The 19,824-nt window shown below is 38.9% G+C and overlaps 1 protein-coding gene across 3 annotated transcripts in view; it reads left to right on the top strand.

The window, feature by feature from the left end:
* The window catches only part of ndrg3.S (NDRG family member 3 S homeolog), a 29,574-nt gene extending 10,017 nt beyond the window's left edge, over nt 1-19,557 (top strand). For 2 of the 3 annotated variants that reach the window (XM_018237436.2, XM_018237440.2), the window contains exons 4-17: nt 6,377-6,482; nt 7,439-7,559; nt 9,073-9,135; nt 9,217-9,277; nt 9,509-9,595; nt 11,231-11,287; nt 11,400-11,503; nt 11,613-11,678; nt 12,080-12,131; nt 13,220-13,267; nt 14,175-14,210; nt 15,176-15,227; nt 15,769-15,807; nt 17,785-19,557. In XM_018237436.2, the coding sequence (XP_018092925.1) occupies nt 6,377-6,482; nt 7,439-7,559; nt 9,073-9,135; nt 9,217-9,277; nt 9,509-9,595; nt 11,231-11,287; nt 11,400-11,503; nt 11,613-11,678; nt 12,080-12,131; nt 13,220-13,267; nt 14,175-14,210; nt 15,176-15,227; nt 15,769-15,807; nt 17,785-17,966 (1,074 nt within the window). In that variant the 3' untranslated portion in view covers nt 17,967-19,557. 3 annotated transcript variants of the gene reach the window in all.
* Nucleotides 19,558-19,824: the final 267 nt, after the last annotated feature.

Genomic DNA, 19,824 nt, shown 5'->3' with positions numbered 1-19,824 from the left:
TTTCCCCTGTCTTCCGCCTGCTATAATGCAAAAACGCCTTCGGCATGGCACTCGCGGCGCTTTTTCCGAAGTTTCCTCGTAGGGTACGAAGTGCCTCGAGTGCCATGCGCAGGCGTTTTTTCATTATAGCAGAGGGAAGCCGTCCAGGTGATTAGTAGCTGGGTGACTAAATCTCCCCGAATCTCCAGGTGTGAATTTACCCTAAATGGGAAAGGATTAGCAATTTGGCTAACTGGAGAATGCTTGAAAAGATTACACCCAGAGAGACAAAGAAGTAGAGAATGTGACCAGTGAATACAGCCTGAAATTTAGTCTAAAGTAAGTGTGAGCGATGTTTTAGAAACCACCGACAAACACAATTTTCAAAACTGTAGGAAACCTAGGATAATTGAGGTTTACGTTTGCAAGCTGGTTCATAATGCAGAATAGAATGCTAGGTTCTTTCATGCCCTGAAAGGCAAATGGCTTTGCTGTGTGAGGCAGAATTTACGGCTTCATACGTACTGCATAGGGCACAAAGAAGTCCGTGTACTGAATAAAGAAGTGCAATCCCTATAAGCTTGTCTGTTAAAGGAAGATGCTGCCTGGGACCTGAGGCTTTTCAAAATCTCCCCGAATCTCCAGGTGTGGCCTTACCCTTAACCTTTCATTTTAAAAAAAGGCTTCCAGCTTCCAAAATTACTACGTATGTACTTGGATCCAAAATTACTATGTATGTCAGGCCTGGACATGGAATCAAAATAATCCAAGTAGATCGAGGCCCAAACAGCCCCCACCAGCCCACTAACTAGTGACTTTCTATGTGTAAAGAACACCTAGGAGCAGGTGTAAAATGTAGCCACCATAAACCTGTCTTCCTGTTTGAGCCCCACCATCCATCCCAGATTCTGCCCTTTACTTGTCCCTATTCTAGCCACACTGTCTGCTGTTGCTCATGTTGTAAAGGCTGTTTTTGTTAATTTCCTGTGTCCGCTCCTCCTCCTTGCAAGATGAAATCCAATTATCAACAATCTAATCCATCTCTGTAGTCTTTTAACAACCGTCTGTCTGATGCTGGATGCTTGTATTGTTTTTCTTCCCATGTCTCCAGTAATAAACAAGAAGGGTTGGGGGGGGGGGGGGGTTGACACAGTTTAATTTCATCGGATTAGTTGGATGTAAATCACATTAATGTTTCCCTAATGTTTTGTGAAAGTGTTTTGTCGTTTAACTGTATTCTTTAAATAATGGCTTGGTTGTGCTGCCTGAGTGAGCTAGTTTAAGCATGCGTAAATATGCTTTGCATACACCATGTCTGTCCTGGGGTTCTTCGGCTGCAGGTTGGACACCCGTAACATTAATTATTGCCTTCATGTCATCTTAAGAAATAACAGACTTGATTGCTAATGCCTGGTGTGCATATATATATATGTCTTATTGCTTTCAGAATATATAGCCAGTCTATTTTATACAATAACCTTAGGAAAATAAGGAAATTTGGGGCTCATTTAACAACACAAGGCAGTATTTGGCAGTAACCCATGGCAACCATATTTTTGCTGTCACTGTTCTATCTGCATCTGGCTAAAAAAAATAGCTAATCAATGATGGGTTGCTATTAGTTACTGGCCAGGTGAATAGCTGCCCACTATTAATAAATGAGCTTTGCTGCTCAAGGCACCATAGGTTTATTGTAGAATAAAGCTTGTGTGTATGGGATTTGTTATCCGGAAACCCATTATCCAGAAAGCTTCACATTCTGGAAACGCTGTCTCCCATAGACTCCATTTTAACAAATTGTCACATTTTTAAAAATGATTTCCTTTTTCTATGTAATAATAAAACAGTACATTGTACTTGATCCAAAGTATTCTGGCTAACCGGTCCCATACCTGGATTGTACTGTGTTGATCAGTTGAACGAACGATAACAAGCGTTGTGCTTGCCAAGACCAGTACTGCTTTTAAAGGAGAAGTAAACCCTAAAAATTAATGTGGCTTGAAATGCCATATTTTATATACTGAACTTAGTGCACCAGCCTAAAGTTTCAGCTTGTCAATATCAGCAGTGATCCAGGACTTCAAACTTGTTACAGGGGGTCACCATCTTGGAAAGTGTCTGCGACACTCACATGCTCTGAGCAGCTGTTGAGAAGCTAAGCTTAGGCGTCGTCGCAAATTATCAAGCAGAAAATGAGGTTGGTTTGTAATATAAGCTGATGCTACAGGGCTGTTTATTAAATTCTGGTGGTGTTGCACTGGTTTCTGTGCTGATATGTAGTAATTATCTGTATTAATTACTAAACAGCCTTATATTGTGACATTTCTATTCTATGTGTACTGTATATTGTGAGTGGGTCCCTAAGCTCAGTAAGTGACAGCGGCACAGAGCATGTGCTGTGAATCAGCAGAAAAGAAGATGGGGAGCTACTGGGGCATCTTTGGAGACACAAATCTTTACTGCTAAAGGGCGGTGGTTTGGGCTGGTACAGAAGCACAAAACATAATGTACAACATTTCTAGCTATTTCTTTAGTTTGGCTTTAGTTCTCCTTTAAAATTACATTATTTTGTCTTTCACAGTAATTGGAGGTTATGCAACTACACTGGTAAAGTTTGTGTCAGTTACAGCACTAGGCAAGGCACACCTGTCTGGTTAATAATTGGGTCATGGCCTGGGTTACTGCAGCACTGTTCATAAAGCTGATGTAAAAAACAACAAATTTGATATTTCTTAAAGGAATTGTTCAGTGTAAAAATAGAAACTGGGTAAATAGCCTGTGCAAAATAAAAAAATGTTTCTAATATAGTTAGCCAAAAATGTATAAAGGCTGCATGTCTAACATAATAGCCAGAACACTACTTCCTGCTTTGCAGCTCTCACTGATTTGTTACCAGGCAGTAACCAATTGGTGACTTGAGGGGGGGCCACATGGGTCATAACTAGAGATGCACCGAATCCACTATTTTGGATTCGGCCGAACCCCCTAATCCTTTGTGAAAGATTTGGCCAAATACCGAACCGAATCCTAATTTGCATATGCAAATTAGGGGTGGGGAAGGGAAAACATTTTCTACTTCCTTGTTTTCTGACAAAAAGTCACGCAATTTCCTGCCCCTCTCCTAATTTGCACATGCAAATGAGGATTCGGTTCAGCTGGGCAGAAGAATTCGGCCGAATCTGAATCCTGCTGAAAAAAGGCCGAATCCTGGATTCGGTGCATCCCTAGTCATAACAGTTTGGATGTTTGAATCTGAGCTGCATGCTAAGGATCAATTGCTATCTATTTAACCAGTTTTTTAATGTTAACATTGGACCATGTGATATGTGAACCATTTATTAGTAAATCGCTATCGGCCCACAGGCTAGGTAATCACCTTACAGACTCTTCCCTTGCTTGTAGATGATCTGAAATATATTTCATTATATGGGAACTTGGTATTGCTGTCTGTGTCCTTTTTCCTTTGTGCTTTACATCATATTTCACTAGGCAGTAAAGTATCTGTTACATGGTTAAATCGGGTTGAAAAAAGATCAAAGTCCAATAGCCTTGGATATTATGCTTGTCCAAGAAATCATCCAAGCCACTCTTATAATCATTAACAGAATCCGCCATCAGAACATCACCCGGCAGTGCATTCCACAACCTCACTGTCCTGACTGTGAAGAACCCCCTACGTTGCTTCAAATGAAAGTTCTTTTCTTCTAGTCTAAAGGGGAGGCCTCTGGTACGGTGATCCACTTTATGGGTAAAAAGGTCCCCTGCTATTTGTCTATAATGTCCTCTAATGTACTTGTAAAGTGTAATCATATCCCCTCACAAGTGTCTTTTTTTCAGAGAAAACAACCCCATACCCTCATAATTTAAGTCTTCCATCCCTCTAACCAGTTTAGTTGCACGTCTCTGCACTCTTTCCAGCTCGTTTATATCCCATTTAAGGTGAGGCCTTACAAGAGACCTATAAAGAGGCAAAATTATGTTTTCATCCCTTGTTTGCCCTTTTTTATGAAAGTTAGTTATTTGCTGAAGTAGCCACAGAATGACACTACCTGGAATCATACAACTTTTATCCACAAAAACCCCTAGATCAGAGGTCCCGACCGTTTTTTCAAATGTAAAAAGAGTTAGGGAGCAACACAAGCATGCAAAAAGTTCCTGTGTGTGCCAGACAAGGGCTGTGATTGGCTATTTAGTTGCCCCTATGTGGACTGACAGCCTACAGGAGGCTCTGTTTGGCAGTACACATGCTTTTATGCAACTAAAACTTACCTCCAAAGCAGAAATTCAAAAATAAGCCCCTACTTTGAGGCCACTGGAAGCAACATCCATAGGGTTTGGGGGAGCAACATGTTGCTTGCGTCACAAGCCACTGGTTGGGTATCACTGCCCTAGATCCTTCTCAATTAAGGAAACTCCAACACACTGCCATTTAGTGTATAACTATTAACTTGCATTTATATTATTTTTGCCAAGTGCATAACCTTGCATTGATCAACATTGAACCTCATTTTCCAGTTTACTGCCCAGTTTTCCAACATAGTCAAATCACGCAAAGTGGCAGCATCCTGCATGGAACATATAGTTCTGCACAATTTAGTATCATCTGCAAAAATAGAAACAGTACTTTCAATGCCCACCTCCAGGTCATTAATAAACAAGTTGAAAAGCAAAGGACCAAGTACAGAGTCCTGCAGTACTCCACTAACAACACTGGTCCAATTAGAAAATGTTCCATTTACCACCGCTCTTTGTAATCTATTTTTTAGCCAGATCTCTTTCCAGGTACAAATAAAAATGCATTAGCAAAGTCTAAGTAGATCACATCCACTGCCATCCCAGAATTGAAGTCCCTGCTCACTTTCTCATAAAAAGAAATTAAATTAGTCTGGCAAGATCTATTATGCGTAAAACCATGCTGGCACAAACTCACAGTACAGGTATGGGACCTGTTCTCTTAAATGCTTGGATAAGGGATCTTTCCGTAATTTGGATCTTCATACATTGTCTACTAGAAAATCATGTAAACATTAAATAAACCCAATAAGCTTGTTTTGCTTCCCTTTAAGGTAGCCATATAAGTAACTATTCCGATCTTTCTTGGAAAAGATCTTTCGAAGAAAGATCGTTCGTTTCAATACACACGTGTAGAGCTGAATCGTCAGATATACAGGTAGAAACAATAGAATTCTACCTGTATCTGACGGTTCAGCACTAACAATGGCCTTCAAAGGCACCCAATCTAAATTTTTCGTCCAGCCCGATCGACGAGCCGACCAATATGCAATTCTTCTGCCGATATCGGTCGGCTCTTTTCCCACCATACACGTAGCGAATAGCGTACGGAAATTCTGGGCGTTTATAACCACATTAAGGACTTATTATATATTAGTTTGGATAAAGTACAAGGTACTATTTTATTACAGTGAAAAAGGAAACTGTTTTTAAAAATTTGGATAAAATGGAATCTATGTGAGATGGCCTTTCTGTAATTCTGAGCTTTCTGGATAACTGATCCCATACCTTTATTATTATTTGCAATAAAGTCCAGTATCTTTTCCTTTAACACCCCTTCGAAAAGCTTTCCTACCTCTGATGTCAGACTAACCGGCCTAAAGCTTTGAGGCTGAGAACGGGATCCCTTTTTAAATAGCGGCACCACATTAACTAGTATCCAAGGCCAACATTTACATTCATTTTAGTGTGACCTTACTTGTCGCTATATAGCTCTCAGGATTTACGTGCTTTCCTTAATTTTTTCTTTTTTTGTAATGGCACTAGGGGAATTCTACATACACTTTTGAAAAACATGACTTCTGACCTTAGGTGTGAGTTCCATTAAGTCTTATTGATTGTTTAGCCTGTCTGTATTACCTTGGGAATTATTAAATGTGACCCCTGAGTTATGAGAATCAAGGTCACTGCAGATAATCTTTTACCCAGAGAAGGAAGTAGAATTCTAAGTGTAAAGGCCAAGGTGGCAATCACATATATAAAGAATACATACCAGTGCTGGACCTAACAATATCAGTGACAAATACAGCCAAATTGTACTATAGAAAAAGTTGCCCCAAAAAATGATCTGCTGTTGGGGGTGCAGAGGCTTCTGTTACTAGGTAAAACACTTTATTATGTGTTCATTCACTTTATCCTCTGGTATGGACTTTCACTTATCTCTATGTAACTGTAACTCTATGAAACTGCCTACAGTATGTATTGAATGTACTACAAAATATAAAATTGTGTAGGGTACACAGGGCACTTAATATGCCAAGATTTTAGGATACATTAAAATGCTGCACATAATGTCCAATGCAATAACCTGTAGAGGTGCTTTTATTGTATTTCTCTTTATCTCATTTGGTAATGATATTCTCCCTCCATCCATTCTTCCTTGTAGGAACATGATATTGAAACAGCGCTTGGTGTTGTGCATGTTACTATGAGTGGAAACACAAGGGGGAATAGGCCTGTGCTCCTCACATATCATGACATTGGCCTGAACCGTAAGTCTTTTAGCTTTTTCATTTTCTCTTGACAACTTTGGAAAAATGTTGAGACATGGAGAGAGGTTCACAACCTATATGGCTATAGGTAAACCTTACAGATGTTACGGCGGTCATGGCTATTTGTAGAGGAGGTACAACAGTTCTAGTAGTACAATAAGGGGCAGATTTATTAAGAGTTGAATTGTGAATTAGAATTTTTTTTTTTTTTTGGGTCAAAAAACTCAAATTCGAATGGGGAATAATCCAAACTCAATTCAATTTTTAATTTGAATTTGAAAAATCGAGATGTATCAAACCTTCACCCTTGGAACAAATCGAATTCGACAGCTAAAACCTGCTGAGTTCATGTATAAGTCAATGGGAGAGGTTGAGAGACCCATTTGAAGCCCATTTAGCCCTCCTGGCATTTGAGTTTTAGATATCCAATGTTTTTTAATAAATAACCTCCCAATCAAATTTTGAGTATATTAGAGTTTATTAGAGTTAAAACAAAAAAAAAGTTACATGATTATTTGAAAAGCGACCTTTGGTAAATGGGACTCTTAATTGTTTGGGGGGCTGATTGAATGAATGTGCTAACAGATTTAGCAAAGAATCAGGCAAGTGAATCCAATGGTCATGGTTGAAACTAAGAGAAGGACTGTACAGGTGATGCAATGCAATATCAAGAGGTTTTTTTTTTTAAAGCCAGTGAGTAAAGGGGAGTTAATCCTATAGTCCTAGAACTCACATAGGCATGCAGAGGAATGCAGTGGGTCAGAGGCAACTTAACTAGACCAGTGGTTTTGTTCTGTCCACCAAAACCTTGAGCCCAGTTTATGTAGGAGCTAACTTATAATGAAAACATGGCACTTTAGCCTATTACTGTAAATAAGCAATACTTTTATCTGGTGCATAGAAAAGTGAAGAATTTTAAACAATATGATTGATCCACCCCCTTTTTTTTATTGCAGACAAATCCTGCTTTAACTCTTTTTTTAACTTTGATGATATGCATGAAATAACCCAACATTTTGCGGTTTGCCATATCGATGCACCTGGGCAGCAGCAAGGAGCCCCCTCATTTCCAACTGGGTAAGCTTTTCTGTTACCTTACTTTTTACTGTTATATGAACACATTAAGGAAAGTATCTTTCACTTCAGCTTGAACACTCTATCTCTCTTGTGCCCACTGTTAGATGATCCTTATCTGCATCCATTTTAAGAAAAGCTCAGTATGTCATAATGGCTATAATTTTGGGAGTAAGCACTCTGAGCAGGACCTTCTGTCACACAGCATTCTATTACATTGCACAGATCCTGTTATAAAGATAGCTAGAAACTCGCCCATAGAGCAGGGCAGTGCTTACAGTAGTTATCAGATTGGATCAGAGCCACTGTGACAGAATACTTGACCATAAAGCCCGACATTCTATTGCATAAGTAGTTGCACCAAAGCTACAGCACAACATGGATTCAACTGGTCACAACCAAAAAATTGTTAAGGTGGCTATAGACGTAGAGGTCCCCGATATGCCCTTATTGGAGCGGGCGATATCGGGCTGATCCGATCATGGACCCTAGGGACCAACGATCGGAACATAATGAATCCGATATAGATGGTCGGATCGCAGGACCGCATAGACGCACAGATGCGGCCGCGTTACAACGGGATTTTTTTAACCTGCCCAATGGAGATCTGCCCGACTTTCGGACAGATATCGATCGTTGAAGCCATCGGATGGCCCCACACGCCAATAAGCAGGGCCGGATTTACATAGTGGGCGCCCCTAGGTCCACTGTAGTTCGTCGTCCCTTCCCCTTAAAGGAACAGTTCAGTTTGAAAATAAAAACTGTGTAAATAGGTTGTGCAAAATAAAACATGTTTCTAATATAGTTGTAAAACTATATTAAAAATGTAATGTATAAAGGCTGGAGTGAGTGGATGTGTAACATAATAGCCAGAACACTACTTCCTGCTTTTCAGCTCTATAACTCTGAGCTAGTCAGTGACTTGAAGGGGAGCCACATGGTACATTTCTGTTTAGTGAGTTTGCAATTGATCCTCAGAATTCAGCTAAGATTCAAAACCAACAGATATGACCCATGGGGCCCCCCTCAAGTCTCTGATTGGTTACTGGTAACCAGGGTAACCAGTCAGTGTAAACCAAGAGAGCCATTACACATTACATTTTTGGCTAACTAACTATATTAGAAACATTATTTATTTAGCACAGCCTATCTATTTACCCAGTTTTTATTTTTACGCTGAACCATTCCTTTAATATGGATTGGTGCACTGGAAATTTAAAAAATTATTATATCTCCTGTGTTTTTGAACCAATGTGGGCAGCATGCCGCCCCCTAAAATCCTGCTGCCCTAGTTCCAGGCCTTGGTGGCCTTTCTCCAAATCCGGGCCTGCCAATAAGCGGCCGACTAGGTCTGTCTTCAGCTTTTATGGCCCATGTATGGGGGCCGTTACTGCTTGCTAATGGAACAGATATGGATGGTTTGAATCCCCTGCAGACGTTTGAAAGATTCCTTTCCACACTGATTATAGACACAAATGCACATTTAAGGGTTATGGTGATGTTTCTCATTCTCCAGGTACCAGTACCCTACAATGGATGAACTGGCTGAAATGTTATCTGCAGTATTAACCCATTTAAAGTAAGTTGACATCTTTTTCAAGTTTACATTTTGTTAATGTTGATTCCAAGTGACTCATTTGACCACATCATTTTGTCTCAGCCTCAGAAGCATTATTGGTATTGGAGTCGGAGCCGGTGCCTATGTATTATCAAGATTTGCAGTAAGTAAATATTCTTTTTGATCTGTGTTCAAAATTGTATATCCTTTCCAGTTTTGGCCTACTAATGTGGCTCTGGCATCTCATGCACTTGCGCTCTCCCAAGTAGACAAGATAAAGAAGGCCAGGCAGATCTTTGTTCATGTGGCAGATTGGTAGTGCATTGCTTATTCACATACGCACCTATTGATGAGTGGAGCACACGTTTAAAAACCCTCTCTGTTTATTTTTCAGCTAAATAATCCTTTATTGGTAGAGGGGCTTGTACTTCTAAATATCGATCCCTGTGCTAAGGGCTGGATCGACTGGGCTGCTTCCAAGGTGAGTACTGAGGCAGAAAACCGCTGCTTGTCACAGTAGCTTTCTTGATCCCACACCTGTATAAAAAAAAAATTAAAAGGTTGGTCAAACATTGAATACAGATACTTTTTACAAAAGTGGCCTTTCTGACTCATATTAGACAATTTGGCAGATGGGTTTACCCTTTGTGATAATGAAAATTCTTGTGCTAAAAGTCTATGCTATGATTTTTTTTAAACTCTTATCGCATTTCCTCCTTGGTAGAATTTATTTATTTGACCATTTTCTTGACCATTAATCCTCTGGCTTGTGCAGAAAGGGCAATATCAAACACTCATTCTGCTTTGTAGGTTTTCTGTGGGGTGCTGTCCAATTAATGAGATATAGATATATATATTTTTTTTTATTTTTATAATAATCTATAGGCCGCAATCTCAGGTAATTGTGCCTGATCCTGTGCATTCAGAAGGAGCCAGCAGCACATGGTGCTCAATTTTGTGCCCTATTGGTTCATTGCGTTGGCTCTTATTTATCCTGCTTGGGTGCTATTCTCATATCTTCCACTAGGTGGTGTGGATATTTAATTTTAGCAATGTTAATGTTTTCTGAGTTCAATTCGATCTATACAATGTTGAAACCTTCTTCAGGTTTCTTAAAGGGATTCTGTCATGATGTTTACGGTGTAGTTATTATTTCTAAATTACACTGTTTACCCTGCAAATGGTTCACTCTACCATGTAAAATTTCATTCCTAACCCAACACGTATTTTTATTTTAGTTGCAATATTGGTGTGTAGGCAGCCATCTCAGGTCATTTTATCTGGTCATGTGCTTTAAGAAAGAGCCAGTGCTGCACTATGGAACTGCTTTCTGGCAGGCTATTGTTTCTGCTATGCAATGTAGCTGAATGTGTCTCGGTAGAATATGGTTTTTACTATTGAGTTTTGATCTTATATATCTACCAGGCAGATTTATTGTTATTAAGACAAGCCTTGCATCATCTCAAAATCTTGTTTGTGCACCAGAATGGGGGACCTGATGTCCATCCCCATGCCCTGGCTACACAATTAAATGGTAACGAGAACGGGGGAATGTGGGGAGAGCAGTGACATCTAGGAAGTGCTGAATAGAAAGTAATTGCCTGTCCCGCCTCTGAGGAGGGGCAGACAATATTTGATTGACAGCTGTGGTTTTGAAAGGAGTTTACAACAGCTATGAATGTTTTAATAAAAAAAAAGAATTTGGATTTCTTGTTTAATTTGAAAAGGACTTTTATTATACAGCTTTTTATGTTTGGGTGACAGGTCCACTTTAAATTTGACCTTTTTCAATTCAAATGTTGCCCTGTTTGATATAAAAAATAAAATAAAGATTGCTCCATATGTACATGAAACATAGAGAGTATATCTCATTGTTATTCACCCTTGATGTGGGGGGGGGGGGATTGTCAAATAGTCTGCACCTACCTTGGAGTGGAAGGTTCCAAGGTAGATATCTATTGTATGTACCAGGGTGCATTTGCGTTGTTTCTAGCTGCCATGTGAATACAATACATTTCTCAATATGGCTGTCTGATTCATTTACTTGTCACTGTTTATATTAATAATTTTAAAGTAAAACCCAGACTGAAAATAATTTTGGCTTGTTTGTTTGTAGCTCTCATTTTGGACAACTAATGTTGTAGAGGTTGTGCTGGGTCACCTGTTCGGCTATGTAAGTATCATTTCTAGGCTGTTGTCTGCTGGAAACTGCCCAAGGGGAAAAACACGTGAGTTTTAACTGTAACAGGAGGAAGTGAGAAAGATTTAATGTTTGTTTTGTACAGGAGGAACTTCAGTCCAGTCTGGATCTGGTACAAACATTCAGGCTGCATATTGCCCAGGACATCAACCAAGACAACCTAGAACTTTTTGTTAACTCCTACAACAGGTGTGAAGGACTAGAACAATTTTCCTGCTTTTTACAGGCCTAGAATGTCAGAAGCACCTCTATAAACCAAGCTTATACAGTAAATTTAATATCTGTCTTATTTTTAAAGCCGCAAAGACCTGGAAATTGAAAGACCTGTTTTTGGTTCCAGTACTCCCACCAATACCACCATCAAGTAAGTAGGAAATAAAACCACAATAAATGTCACCCATTTTTTCCAGTCTTTTAACTAACCATGAAGGTGAAGTGTGGGAAATCAGTGGGGTTTATACAATAACATTGGGCATATTTATCAAAGTGCAGTATTCCAAAGCAACCTATCAGAATTAAGCTAAATTTGCTCCAGTGTAGCAAACCAAAGGTAATATATGTCTCGCTTACTCTACTACTCTGTATGATGCTTAATGCAGTACAGAAGCACAATGGCAATCTGTATAAACATTTATTGGGGAGCTACTTGCTGTATTACTTGACATTGGTGAGTCCATTACTTAAGAAAATCCTTTTGTGTTTGCAGTATGTATAATGTCATTTTCTTGTCTCTAAATGTATTTAATTTTCTCCCATTTTGTTCAGGTGCCCTGTGTTGTTGGTGGTTGGTGACAATTCTCCTGCAGTAGATGCAGTGGTATGTACATTTCAGTGCATTCATTCACTGTTCAAGTTGTTATAAAGTTAAGACAACAGCACATGTTTGATGATAAGCCTATGATTAAGGGATACACTCCCGAAACGTGTTGGGCATTTCACAGCCACCTGCCAATAAAGCTTTGCCTAGAAGTGCTGTCCATTCGTCTGGTTTGTTATATGCCACAGTAAGGTACACTGAGGACTGAGCACCTGACTTGGGGAGTAGCGGAGAGCTGGAGCGATCTCTTTTCGTTTCTCTTTGATGATAAGCAACTGGATTTACTCCTTTTTTTTTTTTTCACCGTTGCCCTGTAGAAGTGTAACAAGGACATGACCATTGACTGCATCTTCCTTATATACTTCCTCATCTCCCGACATGTTTCGGCTACATTCCCAAGCATCCCAGTAACAAATAAAACCTGTGCTTGGGATGCTGGGAGTTGCTTTCTTGGTACAGGTATGGCATCCGTTATCCGGAAACCCGTTCTCCAGACAGTTCAGAATTACGGGATGGCTGTCTACCATAGACTTCATTATAATCAAATAATTAAAATTTTTAAAAGTGATTCCCATTTTCTCTGTAATAATAAAACAGTACCTTGTACTTGATCCAAACTAAGATCTAATTAATATTTACTGGAGGCAAAACAATCCTATTGGGTTTATGATTTTATATGATTTTTTATTAGATTTAAGGTACAGACATCCAAATTATGGAAAAATCCCTTATCCAGAAAACCCCAGGTCCCGAGCATTCTGGATAATGGGTCCCATACCTGTATTTATATTTAAACAGCAGCTGGATATCCTCATGCATGACTGTCTTTCTTGATTTGTTAATTATAAAAATTAGCGGTGTGCTTCTAAGGCTTCGTTCATAGGTACGTATGAAGCCTTAGAAGCGCACTGCTACTTTTTATCATTAACTTTAACTTAGGGAGAAGTGGATCCCGGAATATAAGATGGTGCTGCCGCTAAGCAATCTCCTGCACTAAGCGCGGTGCTCACCCATATTTTACTTTCTTGATTTGTACTCTCATTGCTTTCTGCCCAAAACAATATAGTCTACTTTTTTGTTGTTTTTAGGTTGAATGTAACTCCAGACTTGACCCAACAAGGACGACTCTACTTAAGGTACTCTATTCAAAATGCTGCTCATTGGTATACGTTTAACTATGGACTCGAAGGAAAAGGTTTGGTTTGATTTAGTCAATGCATGTTTGCTTCCTACTGTAGAGAAACCCAGTCAAATAGGTGCATTTGTCTGATTGTGGCATTCTACAACAAACAAGGGAAAGTTGTGCTCACCACTAATTTTTAAAATCATTAGGCGGGGGTGCAATGAGGCTGTGATACATATAGACAAATACAAGATTCCTCTGCACTCAACCCATTATCAATATATTTGAGACATTTTGTGCATACTGCTACTGCAAAATGCCTTACCCTTTAAACAAAACAGGGATTGTTTATCCATATATTGCAATATATTTAAGCTGGCCAACTACATCAAAGTCATCCCATATCTGGCCAGTCCTATGCTCAATTTTCATCTGATTCATTAAGAATTCTATTGCTTCATTATACATTTTACAAAGAGACTAAGTTTTACCTGCAACTTAATTGCTGCTTTCAAAGTAAAACTCCCAATGAATCAGATGAAAATTAAGCGTAGGACTGGCCAGATATGGGATGACTGACGTAGTTGGCCAGCTTAAATATATTGCAATATATGGACAAACAATCGCTGTTTTGTTTAAAGGGTAAGGCATTTTCAGTAGCAGTATGCACAAAATGTCTCTGTCTTAAATATATTGATAATGGGTTGAGTGCAGAGGACTCTTGTATTTGTCTATATGTGGCATTCTACAACTAGTGACAGAATAATGTGTAAAGTGGAAATCAGAGTAGTGATGTGACAAGTAAGAGTGATTGACTGCTGGCCACACAGTCTATGATACAACGAGGAACTTTCTGTGTTTGGCGAGTAAATACATGATGCTGTGTTTGTATGTGCTTAACTTCACTGTTTTTATCCTAGATGGCAGATTGTGGGGGTTTGCCACAAGTAGTTCAGGTATGTATGTGATGTTATGTCTTTAATGAGCACACACACACGGCAAAAGTTGACATTTTTCCTTTTGCATTTAAACCCATTTCCTCTCACTTCTGTGACACTGTTACTGGTTTAGTTTTTGATACCTGTCTTACCTTAACTGCCAATTTTCTATCAGCTTTTTGGCTACAAACATCCTTATTCCCTCCCATAGACCTGTCAAATCTTATAAAGAGTGATTATATGACATGAGATGTAGCAGCCCAGAGTGTGTTCATATGATGTGACCATCAAAAAAAGGAGGGGTGGGGGGTGCAGTTGTATAATTTTAGCAAGGACAGCTCATTAGATGAACAGTAACACCAAAAAATGAATGTGTTTTGAAGGAATGTTGCCCTTCACTGGTAAAATTGGTGAGTTTGCTTCAGAAACACAACTAGTGTATGTAATGAAGCTGCTGTGTAGCCACGGGGCAGCCATTCAAGCACGTGATACATAGTAGATAACCGATAACTTCTGATGAATCCAATTGTGTACTACAGAGCTTATCTGTTATCTTACTGTGTATCCTGTGCCTTTTCTCCTTTTTCAGCTTTGAATGGCTGCCCCCATGGCTACACAGCAGCTTGTTGATATAAACTATAGTTGTGTTTCTGAAGCAAACCGACCAGTTTTACCAATGCAGCACAACACTATGTTATATTTGAATTTGTTTTGAAAGACTTTAATTCTTTGGTATTACTGTTCCTTTAAGTTTGTTGGTAGCTTGTGCTGAGAGATACTGTAACACTTTGCCAGCATAGGTATTCCCCTGTACTAAACATAGTTCACCAGGAAACATACAGGGGACTGGCATGTGAAACCCAGTTCCCTCTTTTTGTTGGGGGAGGGGGGTCCTTTCCGGGTGGTAGATCTTGCTTTTATTGTGAAAGTGAATTATAGTAAACTAAAGATATTTCATAATGTGTTTTTTTTTTTTTTTCTAGCCTGGGAAGCTGGCCGAAGCCATCAAATACTTTGTTCAGGGAATGGGATACAGTAAGTATCACCTAGACCAGTGATTCCTAACCAGTAGCTCGTGAGCAACATGTTGCTCTCCATTCCCTTGGATGTTGTCTCAAAGCAGGTGCTTATTTTTGAATTCCTGGCTATGAGGCAAGTTTTGGCTGCATAAAAACCAGATGAACTACCAAACAGAGCCTCCATGTAGGTTGACAATCCACATAGGGGCTACTTAATGGCCAATCACAGCCCTTATTTGGCACCCCAGGAATATTTTTCATGCTTGTGTTGCTCCCCAACTCCTTTTACTTCTGAATTTTGCTCATAGGTTCTAAAGGTTGGGGATCCCTGACTGTCCTTTGGTTAGTCCCAAACTTTAAATCCAGCTGCCTACAGTACTACTCTACAGTTAACCTTTCTTGCCCTAAGGTTGGACATCCCTAAGTGAGAGGCAGATAAAATACAGTCAGCCCAGAGAATATTGAATTAAACATTTCTCACTTTGTCACTTGTCATAAGGTTTGCTAACTGGTTTCTTTGTGTCCTTCTCCTTCTTTCTCTTTACCAATGGCCACAGTCCCACATGTTCAGCTTAGTCATCTGAGCACGGAATCAGGTATCCGCAGTGTAGAGGTGCATTGGGGCTTCTTTTGCTTTCAGTGCATTGTGTGTATGTGTGTTTAAATGGAGGCTTCTTGCTATTGTGCTACTTTACTTTATGGAATGTTATTTGATTTTATTTCCTGCGTGGTGATTGGAACGTATGGTGTTTGTAAAGTGACTTTTTTCCCCCTGCATGCTAATTAATACCATTGTGGCATGTTGGTGGGGATAAGTGGTGTGTGGTGGTACCTAGCTGCAGGTTTGGAGCTGAGCCATGCACCACTATTGGGGAGAGCTTCATGTGCATGGTATAGCATGAGGACTATGTAGATTTAGTGTCACTTTGCCTATTATTATATTACATATTATATTATTATTGTTTTGTTTATAACAAAGATGCTCAACTTTTCATCCTATAGTGATATGGTGAGATTCAGCTCTGCAGTGTCACTTGGGGATACTGGGCATTGCAGAACATCTCATGAGCTGCAGCTTGGCCTTTCCCAATGGTTTTCTAGATTATATGTCACTAACTCATTATCATATACAGTAGAACCCTGCTTAAAGGTTTCTCAAGGGACTTAGTGAAACAAACGTAAAATGTGCCAAAAAGTAAAAATCCCTGCAAAAAACAAAAGGAGCATACGATGGACTGTAAATAAATCCAGAAAAAAACATCAATTTGGATGGTGTAAAATCAGGGTTCTACTGTATGCTTATTTCTTAATGCTTGAAAATGTTGCCTGTGCTGTAACTCCAGTGAAAATTAAATTCCATTGCACTGGCTACTTGTGCTTATTGTAAAGGGGAATATAAAAAATAGGAAGTAAACGTTTTTCCCCCCCATTTAAACATATAGGGGTAGATTTATCAAAATGTGAGTTCATTTTTTAATAAATAACTCGCCCACGTTCTATTCATTCCTATGGGATTTTTTTTAGAGAGGTTTTTATCAATAGTTGAAAATTAGAACTCGCTTATAGGAATTAATGGAACACTGATTATTTTTTATTAGGGATGCACCGAATCCAGGATTCTGGCTTTTTCAGCTGGATTCGCCCGAATCCTTCTGGCCGAACTGAATCCTTTAATGCAAATTAAGGGCGGGGAGGGAAATTGCGTGACTATTTGTCACAAAATAAGGAAGTAAAAAAAAAAATCCCCTTCCCACCTCTAATTTGCATATGCAAATTAGGATCCAATTCTGTAATTCAGCCGAATCTTTCACGAAGGATTCGGGGGTTCAGCTGAATCCAAAATAGTGGATTCGGTGCATCCCTAGTTTTTATTTATTAAAATCTGAACTCACACTTTGATAAATCTGCCCCATGGTGTATAATATATGGTGTATGGGGTTCAAAAACATACACTAGCTCCAAATGGTCTTATGACCCATACAGTGGAACATGCCTTCATTTGTGAGATATCTACATACATACATACATACATACATACATACATACATACATGTTTTTTATTTGGGTATTATGTTTTTTTCCTGAATAAAACATCCTTTTTTTCCTAATAGCACTGTGGCTCTAGTTATCCACAATTAGATGGCCTTAACATTTTAAAGGAACATTTGCACCAAATAAAACATTTTACATTTATTAATATAAATTTACTGTTGCTATGTACTGGCAAAACTCTATTTACTTCAGAAACTACTATAGTTGATATAAACAAGCTGCTGTGTGGCAAGGGAGGCGACTGAAAAAAGGATACGTGGCACAGGTTAAACAGATGCACTTTGTAGAACACCTTTATATTCTACAGAGCTTATCTTCTATAATAGTGATCCTAAGGAAGTGCATGGCAACAGTAAATTACGTTATAATTATTTTTAAAACCCTTTTTTGGTGTTACTGTTCCTTTAAGCCCCCTTCATTTATATATCTAAAAAGCTTGTATGTGTATTAGCCTTACTGGAGTTGAAAAACCTTTGCATGTGTATATACATATGTAATCAATCTTTATTTTTTATGTGCAGTGCCATCAGCCAGCATGACCAGATTAGTCCGTTCCCGCACTCATTCTGCTTCAAGCAGCGGATCCATGGAAATCCCCCGCAGCCGATCTCACACCAGCAATGCCCAACTGAAGTCCTCCTCTAACAACTCCCTGTCAAACCAGATCCAAGAAACTCCGCAGACAATTGAATTATCCTGCTAAATTATTTTTTTCTCCCCCTAAATATCTAGCATTTCCCATACTTTGGAGCCATCCAGATACTAAACATCCCTCAACTCTGGAAATGGCCTTTCCATTCCTCCCTGTTAACCTGTGTGTTTACATGACTAAGTTGTATACTTCTGTCAAAATATAAAAAAGAGATTGGTACGCAAGTGTAGCTACCATTATTAATCAAAAAGCAAAATATCCAAAGCAATTCATGAAAAGAGAAAATACTCACAGTTCACCCCAGTCCACTGGGGTGCAAAAGTTGTCTCCAAAAAGTAAAGACTGAGATTAAAAGTAAAAATTCTAATAATTTATTAGGACATACCAATAACTGACTGACGCGTTTCGTGCCTACTGGGGCACTTACTCATAGGATGAGCCTATGAGTAAGTTCCCCGGTAGGCACGAAACGCATTAGGCGGTTATCTGAATGTCCTAATAGATTATTTGAATTTTTACTTATAATCTCGGTCTTTACTTTTTGGAGAAAACTCACAACTTTTGCTGTTTTGGACAAGTTGTATACTTCCCCTTATTAGTCTGGAAAGTTTGTTTTCATTACTATTTTGCCCTTTCCAGTTTGAATTTGGTGCTGAGAATTTCAGATGGGGGGTCAGCTGATTTATGCGGCAGGATAAAAATGAATCTTTTCCCCATTACCTCACATCTTTGTATGATAAAGCACTTTTTTGTTGTCTTTTTATTTAAAGGGGCTCTTTCCTTAGTGAAACATCCAATCACATCAGCTTATGGTTACCCCAGGGCTGCATTTAGACTACGCAGAATTCAGCAGACACCGCTAGAAGGATTGTACATTAGTGGTGAATAGTTTCTGGTCTGTTCAGAGGGAATCCTACAGCCCCGATTTGTTTATACTGTCATTCTTTTTGTGTATTATGTTAAGTATAGTCTAATGGTTGTTGGGTTATTTCATGTTCTTTTGCACTTGCTTGGGTTTGATTCTTGTGTTTTAAATTCCCTTGTACATTCAAACCTTTCTTCCAAATGACACTAAGATCAATATATTTTTCTTGTTTAGAGATAGTTATCAACATCCAGTAGAATTAAGAGGTTTGCTAATTGCATTGTGTTTGTTAGAAGGATTTTGCTGGAGGAGCTTTACACAGCGCTTACCCAACAGAGCATTTCTGGCGATGATGACGATGATCCAGGGCCCTTTTATAGTTGCCAGGCAGCAAAATAATATGTAGTGGGTTTGTTAAATATATTGTACCAAAAATATTTAGCTTATTTGCCTGTTTGTAGTGTGCTCTTGTTCATAGCTAATGTATTTCCATTTCAGAATCCTTTAATTCTTGGCATGTCAAGACCTGACCATGAGACTCTGTTTTTGGGAATATAAAGCTATTCCCACACCATAATTTTGTGTTTGGGACCACAGCCTACATCAGACAGTGGAACAAAAAGGGACGGATTTCATGTAGTTTAGTGGGTTTTGTTTTTGTAACCTTGTATGGTATATCCTACATTATAACCTTTGGTTTCCTACTATTAGCAACGTTAGGTAATCCACTTCCTTTCGGAGTACACTTTCTAATTGCTAATAAATCTGTGAAATGTTTGATTTTTCCTGAGTGTATCATTTATCCAGTGTTAAGCCACCATGTTGCTCACCTTTAAATGAACGTTAAGTATAATGTACTGAGAAATTGAACTTGGTTTTTATTATTTACAGTTTTTAAAGGGGAAGTAAAGTCTAAAATAGAATAAGGCTAGAAATGCTGTATTTTGTATACTTAACATAAACTTACTGCACCACAAGCCTAATCAAACAAATAATTTATGCTTTCAAAGTTGGCCACAGGGGATCACCATCTTGTAACTTTGT

This window comes from Xenopus laevis, chromosome 9_10S (genome assembly GCF_017654675.1).
Source record: "Xenopus laevis strain J_2021 chromosome 9_10S, Xenopus_laevis_v10.1, whole genome shotgun sequence".
In the NCBI taxonomy this organism is placed as follows: Eukaryota; Metazoa; Chordata; class Amphibia; order Anura; family Pipidae; genus Xenopus; species Xenopus laevis.
This window is presented reverse-complemented; position numbering and strand designations above follow the sequence as displayed.